The sequence below is a fragment of the Cynoglossus semilaevis genome, chromosome 12 (genome assembly GCF_000523025.1).
Source record: "Cynoglossus semilaevis isolate Cse_v1.0 chromosome 12, Cse_v1.0, whole genome shotgun sequence".
NCBI classification, from domain to species: Eukaryota; Metazoa; Chordata; class Actinopteri; order Pleuronectiformes; family Cynoglossidae; genus Cynoglossus; species Cynoglossus semilaevis.
The window spans coordinates 18003079-18020429 of record NC_024318.1 but is presented as its reverse complement, the minus strand read 5'-3'; the positions used below and the strand labels follow the sequence as shown (position 1 = coordinate 18020429).

The 17351-nt window shown below is 39.1% G+C and overlaps 1 protein-coding gene across 4 annotated transcripts in view; it reads right to left on the bottom strand.

Moving 5' to 3' along the window:
- The window catches only part of nrg3a (neuregulin 3a), a 280899-nt gene that overhangs the window by 246831 nt on the left and 16717 nt on the right, over positions 1 to 17351 (bottom strand). Inside the window, exons 1-2 of one of the 4 annotated variants that reach the window (XM_008322588.3) lie at positions 17208 to 17313; positions 14996 to 16856 (exon numbers count right to left, since the gene is read on the bottom strand). In XM_008322588.3, the coding sequence (XP_008320810.2) occupies positions 14996 to 15716 (721 nt within the window). In that variant the 5' untranslated portion in view covers positions 15717 to 16856; positions 17208 to 17313. Of the gene's footprint in view, positions 1 to 14995; positions 17314 to 17351 lie in introns of those variants that run through there. The other 3 variants (XM_025060603.1, XM_025060601.1, XM_017037296.2) reach the window with 3 other exon arrangements.

Genomic DNA, 17351 nt, shown 5'->3' with positions numbered 1-17351 from the left:
TTATGAAGTACACAGCACGGTATGAAATGTGCAGGTTTTTAGGCAGTGAGATCTGAATAACCGGGGGGAAAAAAAAAATCATACAAACATGGAGAAAACATGAGAAGGTGGGTGGTCTGAAATGTCAAGGTCAGGGTGTGAAATGCTGACCTACTGAGGAATTGATTATATTGACAAGTAACAAATGAAAAAAAATAGGAATCCAATGGGGGGTTTGTGTGTGTGTGTGTTTGTGAAAATGCAGCTTCCCACAATAGCAGTAACTACGGGGGGGTGGAGTCTGGGTTTATGATGTCCTTGACCTACGGTGTTTTGTGGTTACGTCGCCAACTCCTATTCTGATACCTTCTTATACCACTGTGTTAGCATAGGTGACTGAGATAGGTACTAAGAATAATGACAATTCAAAATATATCCATGTTTACTGAGAGACCAACAGGGAAACAAAGAGTCGAGTGGGAAAACTAAGCATCAATCCATCACATACTATAAGGCAGTACTCAAATAGTGGGGTGGGGGCCCCTAGGGGGGCGCGGTGAGGTGCCAGGTTGGGCTTGAGGGGCTTCCAGTGGAATATGGCATGCATGTGGACATAAGTGTACCACTGGTGTAATTCTTGAATGATAACAAGCCTCCAGCCACTAGGTGGCAGCAACTCATACAGTGGTTTATACAGATAAAAATATACATATTCAGATTCTCAATAGTATTTCAAAAATTCTGTCCCCAAGGAGGGCATGACAGAAAATAATTGAGAACCACTGCTATAAGCTAAGTGGGACACAGACATACAATTGTATCTTTCTCCTCTGAGACACCTGCCTCTATTTGTCTCTGTTCAGGTGCCAGTTTACTTCCTGGCAACACGCTTCTACATTTTTCTGACAGATGTTCCACAGATCAAACCCCTTCAGCTCATCCTGTCTGCTCGCTCTTCTCGCCTTCTGAACGAATCTTTCACTCATTTATCTCTTCCTTTGTTGTTGCAACCTGCAGCAAAGCACTGTTAAGCCCCTCTAACCTGGCAGAGCGAGGGGACAGATAAAAAGTACCGAACCATGTGGAGCAGGGTAGAAGAAGCTGGGGAACGCTTATTCTAATTTCAAGTGCTTGAAGGACTCAACGCTCTTATAATTGGGCTCCCCAGGTGTTTCACGTTTTGCTTTTTCCATTTCGTACGGCATGCAGATAAACCTCTCGAGCGCACGAGTGTGAAACCCCGGCTAACCCCAGAGTAAAATGTTTACTAGTCATTTTTAAAATCCCTGAATGTATAAAAAAAATGAATGCCTTAATTTTACAGGCTGTAAAAAAATTAACGCATTTATGAATTATTTTATCAATATATAGTCACGATTGGTGATCAATTAACTATAAACAGTTGCATATTATGTGTCTCATTTTCTTTAATTGACACACCGCATTATTCTATAGGAACAGATAGATGGAACGTTCGTGTGAACTAAGAGAAATGACATGTAAAAGTTATCATTTTCTACCCCTTCTATTGGGGAAACATGGGTATTGCAGGGAAAAGGCAGAAGTATAATGAGAATATAATTAAATTATATAATTTGGAAAAGTTTTAGGATTAAAAAGCTGAACGGGCCACATACTTGCCCCCAGGCCTCAGTTTGCTCATGCCTGGCCTAATGCCCTGCCTTGTGTTAGCGTTTGTGTGTGGAGGCTCCAACTTCAGGTCTGACGCCTGGCTTTCATCAGAAAAGTCTCACGAGTGCAGGGTAGTAAGTGAGTCTACAGCTGCCACGATGACTGAAACAAATGTTTAAATGGATTGTGAGGGACCAAAGACCGGAGCAACAGCTTCACCGAATTAAGAAAGCAACTCACGATGCGTTCTACAAGGGCACATAGTAATGACAAAACAGAAACTCTTTGAAGTGAAATCAAAGTTCGAGTTTTGTGTATTTTCTTGACTTTTTTCATATCAAGTCATAAATAAAAAAAAGACATGATTCACACCTGCTGTTATTTGTCTTAATGTTCCAGCAGTGTACAGAAACAATTTGTCAAATATTAAAAATGTTGATCTATCATGATATACAGCTGGTCCTTACTTAATGATGTATTCGTTTAACGACGTCTCGAGTTACGATAGGCTTTTTCCACATTTTAAAAGGATGCTTTTAGAAACAAGGAATAGCTGTCACAACGAGCAGAATGCACTCGAAGTGGAGTTGTCACGTGTGTGATTTCGGGATCTAGCACAACAGGCAGCGGCAGCATATCCCATCTCACCAAACAGTTTCACACTAAGGATTTGGAAAGTAATTACAGTATAGAAGAATTTCATCCCCCTCATGATGTCTGGAAAAACGTAAGACTACAACTTCTCCTGCTAGAGCCGCTCTTAACGAAGCAAAGGAACGCCATCGATCCAGACATAAAAATGAAAATAATTAAGGAGTGTGAGGGCGGTGAGAAGGCCCAAGCGATCGCTAACAGTTGTGGCTTCTCACATTCGACAATCTCAGCCATCGAAGTAAAAAAAATCGTTTAACGACGGGGGCCTTCGGAATGTAACTCCGTCGTTAAGTGAGGTTATTACAGTGATGATAAAATGTAATAATTTGTGATTAATCCGCAGCTTCACTTTGATCAGATTAAAAAAAAAAAAAACCTTAATAATTTCAACCATATCCGTATCATTAAATTGACCTTCCTTGCTTTACATTCCCTATAACTAACCCAGTGCAGTCGTCTGAACAGAACCGCTTCTTGATTTGAATACATCTATCTCCATTTGGCAAACATATGGGTGGGACTCATATCATGTTTTCACAAAATACAACAAAGGGCGTTAGCGTTTTAAATATACTCTATATTGCAAAATGGATGGTTTGAGGTCCTTAAATATTCTACATCTAAGCTGGTACACTTCCATGACAGGTGGCAAACCTTAGAAAAGGATAACGGTAATAATATAAAGCACCGGTTCAGACACTATGAGAGATTGTTTTCCTGACAGCTGTAAACATTATGTGGAGCTTTGATTTACAGTAAGCATTACAGTGTTCTGGGTAAGAACATGTATGATGTCTTTCGCAGTATCTATCCATAAAATAGATAGCTCATATCTTGTGCGTCGTCGTGCTATCTAGAATTTCACGTCAAACAATGCAGTATTAAATCGTAGCCCCATCTCATAACCCTCACATTGAGTCTCGAAGACGAACTGGACTTTCAGTCAGTTATTAAAATATCGGAAATGTCATGCTCGAGAAGGAAATAAGGTATCGGATTGATATAGGTATCAGCAGGTTGCAGTATCGGTATCAGACATTAAAAAAGGTGTATCGAGCCATCCGTTATCTAGATATACAATATTTTCTCTTCTATTTCATGTACATATTTTAAAGCTTTTTGCAGTGGAATAAGCGCTCAGGCAATTTTCACCAAGACTAATTGATAAAAAAAAAAAAAAACAGCAAAACATTCAACAAAATGACAAGTATGTATAATTGCCCTTGAAGAAACATGTAGTTTTCCCAGTGTTAGAACAAGTATTTATGTACGTCATTAAATAGTAAGGCCTTTGGTTGTAAACCGTTTTCACAGCAACATGAAAGAAAAAAGGCAACATTATCGCAATCATAGACAACAGTCCACATACGTAGCAGCTGGTATCAACTTGCAAAGATTTAAAGCTGAACTATTTCCCGAGATTGCAGCATTTCTGGATTTTAAAATAACAAGGCAGGAGGAAGTGACAATTTGTAAGGTTGACCTAATTACTCCGTGATGACTTTTAAATGTTTGGCCTCTTAAATTTGTATTCAAACTGCAGGGATCCTCATTCGGAACTTGTTTTTGTGATTAAACGCAGGCGAGTTAACAATTACCTCTCAAGTCGTTCCTGTTGACTTTTAGATCATTAAGACCTTTGCTAAACCACTGGAGGGAACACATTATGAGGAAACTTGTCGAAGCAGATTTGTTTCTCAGATACCCTAAATAAAACAGATTCTGGAGAAAATGAAACTTTAAATGAAACCATGAAACTAATTTATCTTTTTTTCAACTCTATGTTATTTAAGGCAGTGGTCCCCAACCTTTTTTGTACCAAAGACTGGTCGGCTGGTATTAGCCGCTAAAGCGGAGCAGTAGTACTGCGCCATCATTGAAGGATCATCATTTCTGTTCTGAATGACCTGTTGTTCTGAAACATTGCCAGATTATCTTTGAATGAAAAGTAAAGGGATATGACTAGATTATTTAATCCATGTGGTTGAAGTACATTTTTTTTTCACTGTGACCCAGTACCAAGTGACCTATGGACCGTCATCGGTCCTGTATCAGGGGTTGGGGACTCCTGCTTTAGGATATGGATATTTTGACTGCAATGTTCCTTTTTGCTAGCAAAGCCCAGAGGCAAGATAATCTGTGCTTCATGGGTTAAATAAAAAAATAAAAGAAGACTGGTTTCTAGGTTATTTGCAAATGCAAATCAAAGAAGAAAAAAAAAGGAAAAAGATCAGTCTCTTATTCTTAAGAAGTAGAAGAACAATGATGAAGATTATGATAATGTATAACATTAAAAGGCATGTGTGCTAGCCTCAGTAACTTCTTGCAGCTTGAAATAGATCATTGCCATTCTAATTCTGTAGTAGCCTACTTTAAAAAAGTAAAAACAAAAAAAGATCCTTACATGTGGAATGTGTTCATATGGTAACTAAGGTGCTATATGTCATTTTTACTGATGAAGTCACATCCAAGTAAAAAAACATCCTTTGTATGCTATGTACCATAAGCTATTCTAGCAAGCGCGGGGAGTCGCACATATTGAATCCTCATATCCCATAAATAGATGTGCACAGCAGTTCCAGCACCGGTAGGCACGAAGTTGCTAACAAGAGTTCTATATTCTATCAGACAGCTGCGCATGCTACCTTGTAAACAGCTGACACCGCTAACCCTCTCTGAGCCCATTCCTGTAGACAGCCTCCCAACCTTACCATCTATCACTTACTACCAAATCAACTCCAGCTGGATGTAATGTAAATGTAAATGAACTGAGTGGGCAGAGAGAGAAGAAGATTGAGGAAGAACGAAGGAAGGATCCAAGTGTTGCTGGAGGGGTGACAGGCCGCTTCCCGCTTCTCAAGGAATTTTAAATAATAAGAAATATTGATATATGTATATACAATGAGCTACAAAGTCGTAAAAATGCTTACAGAAAATGTATTTCCCTTCTAATTAGTAGAAGGGTGTATCAAGCAAAAACGTTTTATACAAAAAGGCTTTGAACGACACTGTGCTAGTATTGGACAACATATCAATAACACTAAGATTTAAAGAAAAAATGGTATATTAAAAAGTATAGTTTAGTAAAAACTTGCTGAGGTAAAACAGCGAACTAGACAGAATGCGAGCAGAGCTTTCACAGCAATTTAATTGGTGACCAGTAAACATCCATCCATCTATCCATCCGTCCATCCATTTTCATCCGCTTATCCGTTATCGGGTTGTGGGGGCAGCAGTCTTCAGAACCACCACCCAAATCACATCGCACCGTACCAACCGATCTTCCTGCCCACGAGGAGAACCCTCGCACCAATGACAGAGACATTGCCTCTGGGCCAAAGCCCCACACCAGTAAACATAGCAACACTATTTTCCTCTTTGTTTCAAGCAATTATTTAAATGATTAAAATTTTAATGAATGACAATTAAGTAAATGAACACAATGTTGCCCCATTAAGTAAAAACAAAAATGTGTCAGTTGTAAACTCCTAGTCTACTGTCTATCGACTTTAACTGAGAAGAGACATTAAATTATTTAGCACATCTTCAGCTATTTTATTAAATGGCTCATATGGTAGTAGAAGTACTGAGTACAACTATGAGTATTTGGATTTTGAATATTGAACCCTGTACTAATAAGGGTACCGCATTTTGTCGACTGTAAGTCGCACCTCGCTGGGTTTGCGACTTATACTCAGGTGCAACCTACAACATATGATTTTCACACTTACTGCCGCTAGAGGACACTCTAGGCTTGTTTACTAGTGTCTGCTACTCCTGTACCACTGAAAATGTATCCGTTTGTTATTTTCACACTGACAGCCGCTAGAGGGCACTCTAGCTGTGGGAGTGACTTATATATGTTTTTTTCTTCTTCATTATGCATTTTTTTGGCTAGTGCGATTAATGCTCCAGTTAAAACAAATATGATTTTTAGATTGGTTGTATTGTGAATACAGACAGTGTTATGCGTCCAGACATCCAAATATCTGTTCATACTTATTTTAGTTCCCCAAATATGGTGCACATACTTTTTTGCTTTTTTGCAAATTTGGCCTGGAAACCATAAATACAAACCTCCAATACCGTAGCATGTTGACAAGCAGATCACAACAAAATTGTATTATTATTATTATTATTATAGACACATCAGATTCCATACATACTGCACTCAACATTTTTACAATAAATAAACCTTAGAAAGAAGCAGTATTGCTTCCAAATAAACAAAACAAAACAAAATAGATTCATTTGTCTGTTTCCCACACACAAACACATGCCTAATGCTATATTTGATAGGATATATTGATCTGACCAGAAAGATCAGAGAGGACTGATGTCTGGCATATGAAACCACTCTGCATATTTATGTGTATTATTGAGTTGTGTTTTCCATCAAGGTGAAAGTGACCTTCGAGCAAGGCTTCCTGTTTCCCCAGGAAATCTCCTGTGCAGCAACATAATCTGTACCAAGTGGTGTAATGGCTCTGATTTCTTGGAAAAATAGCCTCTCACATATTTAGACTCATTGTTTCGGTCTCAGACTGCTGTGTTGCCTCGGAAGTTTCAAAATGGCATCCTCGCTAAAAATAATCATATACAAAACAGAGTGATATCTCATCACGGTTTTCTCCGCCCTAACTGTAATACATCTATGGCTTTGACAGCCTGTATAGACGCTGAAGTCATTACTTGAGCTGCCTCGTCTGTTCCTGCTTCTGTGATTTTTTTTTTTTTCCCGACTCTGTCACTTCCACCAGAAAGGACCGGGTGCGCATCCTCACTGAGAAAAACTGGCCGCACACTTTGATGCTAAAAATAACCACAGTAAAATGCAGTGAGCCCGGGATAATCAGAACACACACTCATACGCAGGTCGGGCAAAGCCTGCGAAACTGCTGAGTGGCAAAGCATTAAAATGCAACTTTTACTTGGATCGATATCTCACATGGCTCGGAGGGTAGTTGAGGGGGCACGGTGCATGCATAATCAGCCACCTTACACTTCGGACAGGCACACACACGTGAGAATAATTATCATCTACAACTGAAAGGGAGAAAACCTTTGTCAAATTTGTGAAAATTGATGGCTAGGAAAATACGTGAAAATTAAGCTAATCCTAATTGTATATCTGTGAAAGGGCACTATTTTGACACTTGTTGAACGTTCCATCTGGCACCAAATGTTTCTGCAATTGATAACCATTTATTCAATTTGCAAATATTGTTTATTGCTGTGTAATGAAACAAAAACACTTTTAATTTATCAGGTCCAGAGTTTGACATGTTCTTTAAAGGTATATGTAGCTGATGAGTATAAATGCTAATATGTGAATATCATTTTATTGGGTAACATTAATGAATATATACATGTGTTTCATACACACGACCTTGGGGTCGTAGCATATGCGAAATGCTCCATCCGTGCTGACACTTTAATGGAGTTCATCGTGCATTCAGAATAAGCAGTTGCCCGCGTTCAATTAGTTCTTGTTTCAGTGACTAGTAAAACAGCAAATCTGAGCCTGTTTTCACTGGACAGATGGATAGATAGATAGATAGATAGCTAGATAGATGGATAGCTGATAGATGGATGGATGATAGATAGAAGGATGGAGAGATGGATAGATAGATGGATAGATAGATGGATAGATAGACGGATAGATGGATAGATAGATATATAGATAGATAGATAGATAGCTAGATAGATGGATAGATGGATAGATGGATAGATGGATAGATAGATGGATAGATAGATATATAGATAGATAGATAGATATATAGATAGATAGATAGATATATAGATAGATAGATAGATAGCTAGATAGATGGATAGCTGATAGATGGATGGATGATAGATAGATAGATGGATAGATAGATATATAGATAGATAGATAGATATATAGATAGATTGATAGATGATAGATGGATGGATGATAGATAGAAGGATGGAGAGATGGATAGATAGATGGATAGATAGACGGATAGATGGATAGATAGATGGATAGATAGATATATAGATAGATAGATAGATAGATTGATAGATGATAGATGGATGGATGATAGGTAGAGGGATGGATAGATGGATAGATCGATAGATTACAATTACTTAAACTGGTTTAATATGGCACAGCCCAACCTAGAATATTCCTGGTGGTATGCCTTACATATAAAAAACAAAGTCAGTCTAAGCCTACAAAAGTCTTGGCTCCATTGTCAATAATGGAGAAAGGAGATAAAGTGTTGTTAATTCACAGTCTTTCATTTCATTTCATTTTAAGAAGTAGTTGTAGTACTCTCGCAGCTGAATAAAACCTGGAACCTGGTAGTTTGACAGTTTATTTTGGTGTATCTATTCAGCTTAAGTTAATGGGCCAGTAATTGAATGGGTTTGAGCATGGTGTCATCAAAACAGTGGACCATATTGGAGAAGGATCTTACCGTTAGCTTAAATTACGAATTAACTGAAAAATACCCTAAAATAGATTTGGAGAAGAATTCCTGCCAATACTCTCGTCCAGGACTGTATTTCTTGCTCTGCAGCCTCATCCCATAAGACCCTCTGACCCTACACTGGTCCAGAGGCTGTGGTCAGGGACATTTGGTTTTGCTCTCCTAAATACTGAATACACAGGGAGTGCTTTTTGTGATAAAACTAGCTCAGCCTGCCATTAGCAGGCAGTCACCTGGGGGATTAAGGACTTTAGAGATGCTTTCTCTGGATTGCTTGTGCAGATGATTTTAGATTAGACCATAAAGCTGCCGTAGTAGTCACCTGCAACTTTTAAGCAATTTTTGCATTATTGTCTGCACCTTATAGATAAAGAAATGATATATAAAAAAGATATGGAGAAAAACAAAATGTTTTTTTTTTTCAAATGGTCAAAAGTCGGTATCCTGTTTGTTACGCTAGGAAACACTTACATTTTCTCCGCATGTGTGCGTGTAAAGGGAATTTCTTAGCATGGCATAATTCGTCAAAGGGCCATCTTCAATTATTTACACTGTCCTCTACATATTGAACATGTTTCTTTTTCTTGTCATCAATATTTCATCAGTTCTGCCCCCGCAAGACATTTCATCAGAATGAATCAATGTGACGTCAGGCCCAATACACGGGGCATCCCCGTGAAATTAAACCGCCTAATGACATGATATGACTAGGATTTAGCCGTACTTAGCAAATGGTTGAACACAGTATTCTTGTAAAGTACCTTAAGTATTAACTGACTCAAATGTTTTTTTTTAATTTTAGGAACGCCGCATGTCATCTAATGTTTTAGCGGTACTAAGCTACCCAGGCAGCGTTAGTGAAGTGGAGACCAGCCATTTATCATTTAAAACCATGGGAATACGCATGCTGGTTTAATCATAAAAGAGTTCAGATGGATTTGTGTGTGTGTGTGTCTGAGCAGACATGCCTGAAAACCAATCCTGCTTTTTTCCATTTCGAGAGGTAGTTTCAGCACTAGGACACAATATTACAAGGATAACGCATAGCAGGAACATTTACTTTAATGCCAATGTTAAAATGTTCTTTTGTAAACTTTACAAAACATATATATATTTTTATAAGGTATGTTTCTGAAGTTTCCAATTAAACTGCAGTATATAATGCCTGCAAATTCGGACAAAATCATTTAAAGTAAAATAATTTTTTTTTAAAAAGTGCGTGTTTACATTGATCCTCTACATCAGGTGTGTTAAACTAGAGGCCCCTGGGCCAAATCTGGCCCGCCATATCATTTGATATGGTCCACCAGGGCTCATCATGCGTATAGTTGTCCTGAAATAAATGACTATCTTAAAGAGTCATAATTATTGATTATGGATGGGTACAGCGCAGTGCAGGAGTTATTCACAAAGCTTCTTCTTAAAATTCCGATTCTAATCAAGCCCGTGTTTACATTTGTGTACAAAACCCACAAATCTCCCATAATGTACATTGATTTTGTGACCCACATCGTGAAAGACGCAATTGATGGTTCAATAAATGTCAAACCCTGTTTGAACCACAACGTTTTTGCATGATTACATTTAACACCCCTACTCTACATCCATCCATCCATCCATCCATTTTCATCCGCTTATCCGTTACCGGGTCGCGGGGGCAGCAGTCGCCACCCAAATCACACTGCACCGTACCAACCCCCAATCCTTCCTGCAGGCGAGTCCACTGGAAGGTACCAACCGCCCTAACTGGGATTCGAACTTTCCCAGGAGGTGAACACACCAATGACAGAGACATTGCTTCTGGGCCAAAGCGCCACCCTACTCTACATGATTTTTTTCCCCATATATGTATCAAAGAAATGCTCTCTCTTTCAATTTACATTGATTGTGTGATTTTTTTCAACAATTCTGCCCTGGCACCTGTCTCTTAAGACAAACTTTTGGGCCAGTAAAAAAACACCACGAGTAACTAGGCTAGCAAACAGAGCAAGACTTTTGACACAATGTCTACAGTAGACCATGGCAAACTACGGTCCATGACCCAGATGTGGCCCGCTGGGCTTTCTAATCCAGTCCACCAAATACTGGTACAAGGTATGGTAAACCATGGCAAACTATGGCCTGAGACCGAGATGTTGCCCGCTGGGCTTTCTAATCCAGCCCACCAAATACTGGTACAAGGTATAGTAAAGGCTTATTTCAATCCTTCTGTTTCATCCATTACGAGAATTCGACTGTGATTTCTGTTGATGGCACTAAATGGCAAAATGTGCCAAATTATCTTTGAAAGTTTAAATGTTATTCTTGTACAGTTTATTCAAATGATCCTAGGGTATAATATGTTTGAGATACAGCCAGGTTCACATAGCTCAACTAACTGAAAAAATCTTGAGAGTAGCAATCCGCAGTTAGCTGCAGTACTCCCCTTTGCTACACAGGGCTTTGTTGGAAGACGGTTCCTTAAAAGAGAGGAAGCCCTGAGAGAGACTACTTTAAAGGAACGGATGTGAGTCGTCCACATGGGGGAGGACATTGAGGGACTAACAATCTGCCTGACGGACAAACTCTGCCTGAAGAGGACACAAAAAAGGCCATGAAGGCACCACAGCGTGAGATCAAAGTCTGCCTAAGGGAGATAAAGTGGAGTTACAGGAAGCCGCATGAAAACTAAATAAAGGAAGTCTGAAAATGATCACAAGGACTGGATTTGTGGTCGGTTGTAGAAGACAGCACTGAACAAACTGTCCTTCCTGGACAACGTCAAGCCTTTAGCGTTCAAAGTTTATTTTTTAATAGCCCTTTTTTTTAAGAAAATGTAATAATCCCTTTGACACCGTGACATTATATTGTACATCTGGACATATAGGAGGTATAGGAACAGGGCAGGACATAGAACACAGCCGATGACCATCACGTTACACATTCAAAACAAAGAGGCGTAAAATTTTATTTTTAGGGCTGTTATTAGCGCAATTCCGTATTTTCGATAACAATCATGATTGGTTTTTCTTCTGATAATAAAAACCCGAAAATGCAACGCCTGGATTTTGCCCACATGATGTGACCTAAAAATAGTTGTAAAGTTAAAGTGGAACTATTATTTGTATTGGGCATAATATTGTCATTGTGTCATTTAACCTAAATGGCTGCATCTATCAGTATCAGTTGATATTGGAATTGGAATGATTTCATCGCCAATATCCGCATATGGATATCGGCAAAAAGTTAATATCAGACACCCCTAATATTTAATATGATGTGGTTTTGTATTTCTTGATAATTCCTCTACAGCTGTTACCATTTTCTAAGTCTACTTCATGTCAGTTCTACAACCACAGTTGCTACTTTTAAACAAATCTCTCATGGAGTTTATTCAATAAAGCAACTATTTTTGATGTGTAATTCTGTACACCTAATACTTCCGTACATTGATACACCTGCACTAGCCTTAAAGATATCCTGCAATTCACACACATTTATGACTTTCTTTTTTTTAACTCATCTTATGGGGCTGTTCACTGAATCTTGAATTGCCCCAAAGAGAAGCTCCCTAAAGGAGCAGTAAAATAACTTTATATCTATTGATCTACATATCCATCTGAGCCAGGAGTCACATTTAATTCTTCAAATGTCCCTTTGAGCTCTCGGGATAGTTTAAGTGTCACATGTAAATTGATGCCTTCAATGACGGACATCAGTGATCTGAGGCACAGTTGATAACGTTCGCTGTTAATGAGAGCAGTGACAGATTGATAAGGATACTTTTCCAAGTACACCCTCGTCTACTTTTAGGTCAGCCGTCTCAATGTCTAATTTTTCGCAAAATTTTAAACAAATCTCTGGGGTTTTCCTCTTGCCTAGCAGCTGCTCTATCGTTCCTCGTCCCATATATCTAGTAGTTCTCTTCAAAACATAGCCAAATGTCCCATATATATAGTAGTTCTCTTCAAAACATAGCCAAACCATCTCGGCCTGCTTTCAATTGCATTGTAAAAATCGAGGAAAACAAGTGAGGAATTCACTGCTTTCAATGGGGAGCTGTTCGGAACCTTCCACAACCGCTGTTTTGTCTTTAGTTCATTGATTTCTGATGCACAGATATGTTGTATATTTGTTTAAGCTACTTGTTCCCAATATACAGTATATATATATATATATACTTGCACAAATATGACCTGTATTTGACAAGTATACTCCTCAAAATGTTGTTTAAAGGATGTATTTTTCCAAGAGGTCCTGTACAGGTTGTGTAAGCGATCATTCAGCATTAAGGTTGCTGTAAAACCGATGTGTGTCTATGTGACTGATTAAGAGACTCCTGTAATTCCCCTTCCTCCACTGTGGAAGTGATGGGCTGTTCATCTAACTCCAGGCCACGGTCTGACAGAATTCTAATCCCACCCTAAGAAAAAGAGCTCTCAACTAGAGGATACAGGATATTTTCTTTAACTTGTTTTTGTGGAGAAAAAGATCAAGCTAAAATGACCTTGTAAACTGTGAGGTCTCTGTAATTTTCTTTTGTAAAACTGAGGCACAGCCAATTTAAAAATATAATAACAATAATTATAATTACAGCACAGTTTGGCAAGCAAATGCACGAATTGCACTTTGCTGTGCAATGTGAGAGTGAGTTGCCTACCAATAAAGATCATATTTCCAGTTGTCTGGTCCATTTAGCATTTAGTTTAACAAGGGCTTCCTGTCTTTCATGAACACTCGAAAAGCAAAGATCACGAAATCCTATTTGGAAAAAATAAAATTCAAATATAAAGTAAAAAGCAGTAATAGTAATAACATGAACCACCATAACACAGTATTAGTTTGTAAATTACCAAGAGAGTGCCAGTACAAGAGGCCAGATGGCGCGGCATTACATGAATTAATATAAATTTCTTTTTTTTTTTTTTGAGCACAAGCCAAACACACACAGCAGATACAACATAGCATTTTCACACAATGCATGTCATGATGGTGTCTTGTAATTGAATTACTTGGGTTGTAAAACAGAAACGATGTGAGGAAGAAGGGGATTCTGCATTAAAAAAAAAATAAAAAAATGACTCGGCTATGAACTTTTGCAAACAGGCTGGGGAAAGAGGGATATTTTCCCAAAGGTATCTATCACTGGAGCTTAATGGTTTTTAGGAGCACTTGTTGGAGATGACATTCTCTTTTAATGCTTAATTAATAGAGTAGAATAGCTGATGATGAATGGCCCAATAATTTTTCTCCTGGTAAGTTTTTTTTTTTTTTAATTAACATTCCCTGGTTTCTTTTGTAGGCTAGAAAGACATATATTAATATCAGGACAAAAGGAGAAACCACAACTCAGTAGAAAGTGGAAAATCGATTATTTTGGTAAAGTTTATGATTGCTAATATAAAATCATCAGTAAAAACCAAATTTGTATTCTTTGTGTGAGTTGCATATTGAAATCAAATTATATCACAGCAAACAACAAACGCGTCCTGGCCTTCTGAAATTGGTCAATGGTAATTTGGTAAATGTTGAAATGTAATGATTTGACCTTAAATGTTCTATTAAAATGAATGTGTTAATGTGATGTGCAAGAAGAACATTTTAAAACATATAAAAACCACACACGCACAAAAACACATGCTTAGGTCTTTGATAAATTTAACACCTCAAATCGCTGCATCAACTCAAAGCACAACATTTTTTGTAAAAATTGTCTCTCTCCAACTTCGCGCCAATCGTGAATCAACAACACATGTGCTAGTTAGCCTGGAGGCTAGAGCTGTAATGAACTAAAAAAAAAATCAACATCCAGCAATTAAATCACTGTATCTTCAGTGACTCTAATGCAGCAATCTCACAGTTTGTCTGGGCTGAGTCATTCTTGTCATTACAACAAATTAAATGCTGTACTGTGTTTTATTTGTTAATGTAGAGAAAACCATTGAGCTACCCCCCCTGCCTTTAAAGGCTGTGTCATTGGTGACATTTGCGACAGTTCCACAACACAAGGCATAGAAAATGTTTTAACCAACCACAGCACAATCATTGATTATTGGAGCCTGCAACACTTCAGATTTCCTAACTGCAAAAGCCAATATTATTGATCATGTTTCTGCAATTTTCACCCTGGACAAGTGTGAGCTATACCAATACCTAGATGCGAGAGATGTAGGCACAATTTCCATTTAAACTGGTCTATAAACAGTACACACTTTCATTTTCATGTTCCATCACTTTTGGTGGTAAATAGAATTGTTGAAAATATTGCAATTTAGAGAGAAAATGCACCAGCTACTTACGTGATTTGCGATGGCTATGCTCATGCCTGGTGATTGTAGTGGAGACCCGGTCGGTAGTGGTGTGCCGAGTCCACATCAGTGTAGAGTCATGGGTCGGGTTAGCTGGAGACGGGCTGGATGTTGTCACTCCTATGATTAAGGTTGTCCGTGGTACTGCAGTTGTAGTAAAACTTGATGGTCCGCGTCCATTGCGATTAACAGGATTCCAATGGGTTACTTGGCTACCAGAGGCTCCACCCCCTCTTGGGTTAGTTGTGGTTGTGGTAGCAGTGAAACGAGTTCTACCTTTTGCAACAGTTATAGTTCTAGGTGTTGGATTCCCAAGGTCCTCGGTTGGAGTGACTGTAGTCGTGGTGGTAGTAGTAGTAGTAGTAGTAGAAGTCGTGACTGTTATGGTATCAGCACTTTTAGGAATCCCACTTGGCTTTGAGAGAAAAATAGGATCCTGGCCTATTCTATTAGCATCCACCAAATCTGTTGGCACATAATCCCGGACCGTACCGACAACAATCCATTTCAGCAGCATCAGGCTCAAGCCGAGGCCAATGAATCCAATAAGTAAGGGGACCACACACAACCATGTCTGTTGGCGTGGCCAAACAGCACAACGAAGGGGACCTTGTGCCTGGGCCTGTCCCTCTCTACGGCCGGTAGCTCCAGGAGCCTCGGGTTCCTCCAGGATCACCACTCCAGATACGGCTGCTCCTGAACACTCACTCATCCTTCCTTGCTCTTCCTTTTGGTTCACTAAGGTGTTAACCCTGTACTATGTGGCATTTATAGAACATCACAATAAAGTTTTAGGATGACAATATCTGAAGGAGTTGTTGAGAAAAGGGGAGCAATCAGGAAAAAAGGCAAAAGCAGTTCACGTGATCACACAGAATTATGCGATTGTGCAACAAATATTCAGTCCAACCATGGGGATAAAAGGTGGCGAATCAGATGCATGCAAACACAAACTCGACATGGCGACATGAACACAGACAATTAGTTGAAAACTGTAGAGGTGGCGTAGACGACTAGGCACGTAGTCCATAGTTAGTCCTAGCTACATCAAAAAAAAGTCTGGATTTTCACAGATGGATAACGAGGAAAATTCAATGCGAAGATGCGGAGAAGAAAAACAGGGAAAAGACAGGTAAGTGGAAAAAAAAAACAAAAAAGTCTCTGTAGCTAATGTGTTAACACAGCATTAAAAGTCCGAAGCTTTTACCAGACATGCATCTGTCTTTCATTTACAGTCCAAAAACGCAACAGCGCTGTCTAATCGAGAAGATGAAACGTACTGAGTGGTTGTTGTTTCTTCCCCACCCTTTACTCCATCAAAGATGAAAAAATATTTCCTACTGCAGCCAGTATGGCTGAGTCAGCATGTCTACGCTCCAAAATCATCCTTTCATAACCAAATGAACCTCGGCACGAATTTGTTTCAAGTGTTCCTCCCAACACTCTTCCAAAATATGGCCAACCTTTGGTGCTCTTTTCTTCGAAGAAAAGTCAAACGTTGGATCATTTGTTAGAATCCACTTCCAATTCCTTTTTTTTTTTTTTGAGCTTCGAAATTCCAATGAGAATCCGATTAGTTTTTTTTTTAATCAAGTCAAAAGAAAACCCTTGAGACGAGCACTGATAGAGGGTAAAATTAGAGCAAGGGTGTTGTCATCCAGTTGTATCACAGGGTGGATAATTCTGTAACTGCATCTGTGTTCCTGGTCCTCCAGTCAGCTTTGGATCAAATTTCCCCAAGCTGTCCGCTCAGCACAGTACTGTCTCAGTGCACTGTCTGTTAATCCTGCAGCAAGAGCTTAGAGACCTCTTCCATCTATTTTTGAAGAACATTCCGCCACAGAGGAATCGACTGGGGAGAGAAAAAAAAAACAGAATAAAATGTGTGAAACTAAAAGAAGTGAAGGCAAAGCTTATAAACAGGAGGTCACGATGTTTCAAAAATATTCCATGGATTCCATCCTCTTTAAGTGGCGCCTTTCTTTAGTTGCTGAAAGCCTGTGCTCTTTGGAGTCATCCTGATTTGGCTGCTGGAATCCTCTGCTTGTCCTTCCCCTAGGATGCCTTCTCAGAGACGCTTATAGTTGTGTGTTGTCCACACATGCAAATCACACGAGAGGAAAAAAAAAAGAAAAGGAAAAAAGATCCACGTATCCCGTACACTATATGGACTTGTCAAAAATCAACAATGCAGCTGCTTTACCTGTGATTGGGATGCAGATGCACATACAGATGCCTCCCTGCGCTGCTGGCACTGAGAGGAGGAGAAGGAATGAAATGGGGAAAAAAACTGAGTGCAAAAGGGAGAGAGAGAGAGAGAGAGAGAGAGAGAGAGAGAGAGAGGGAG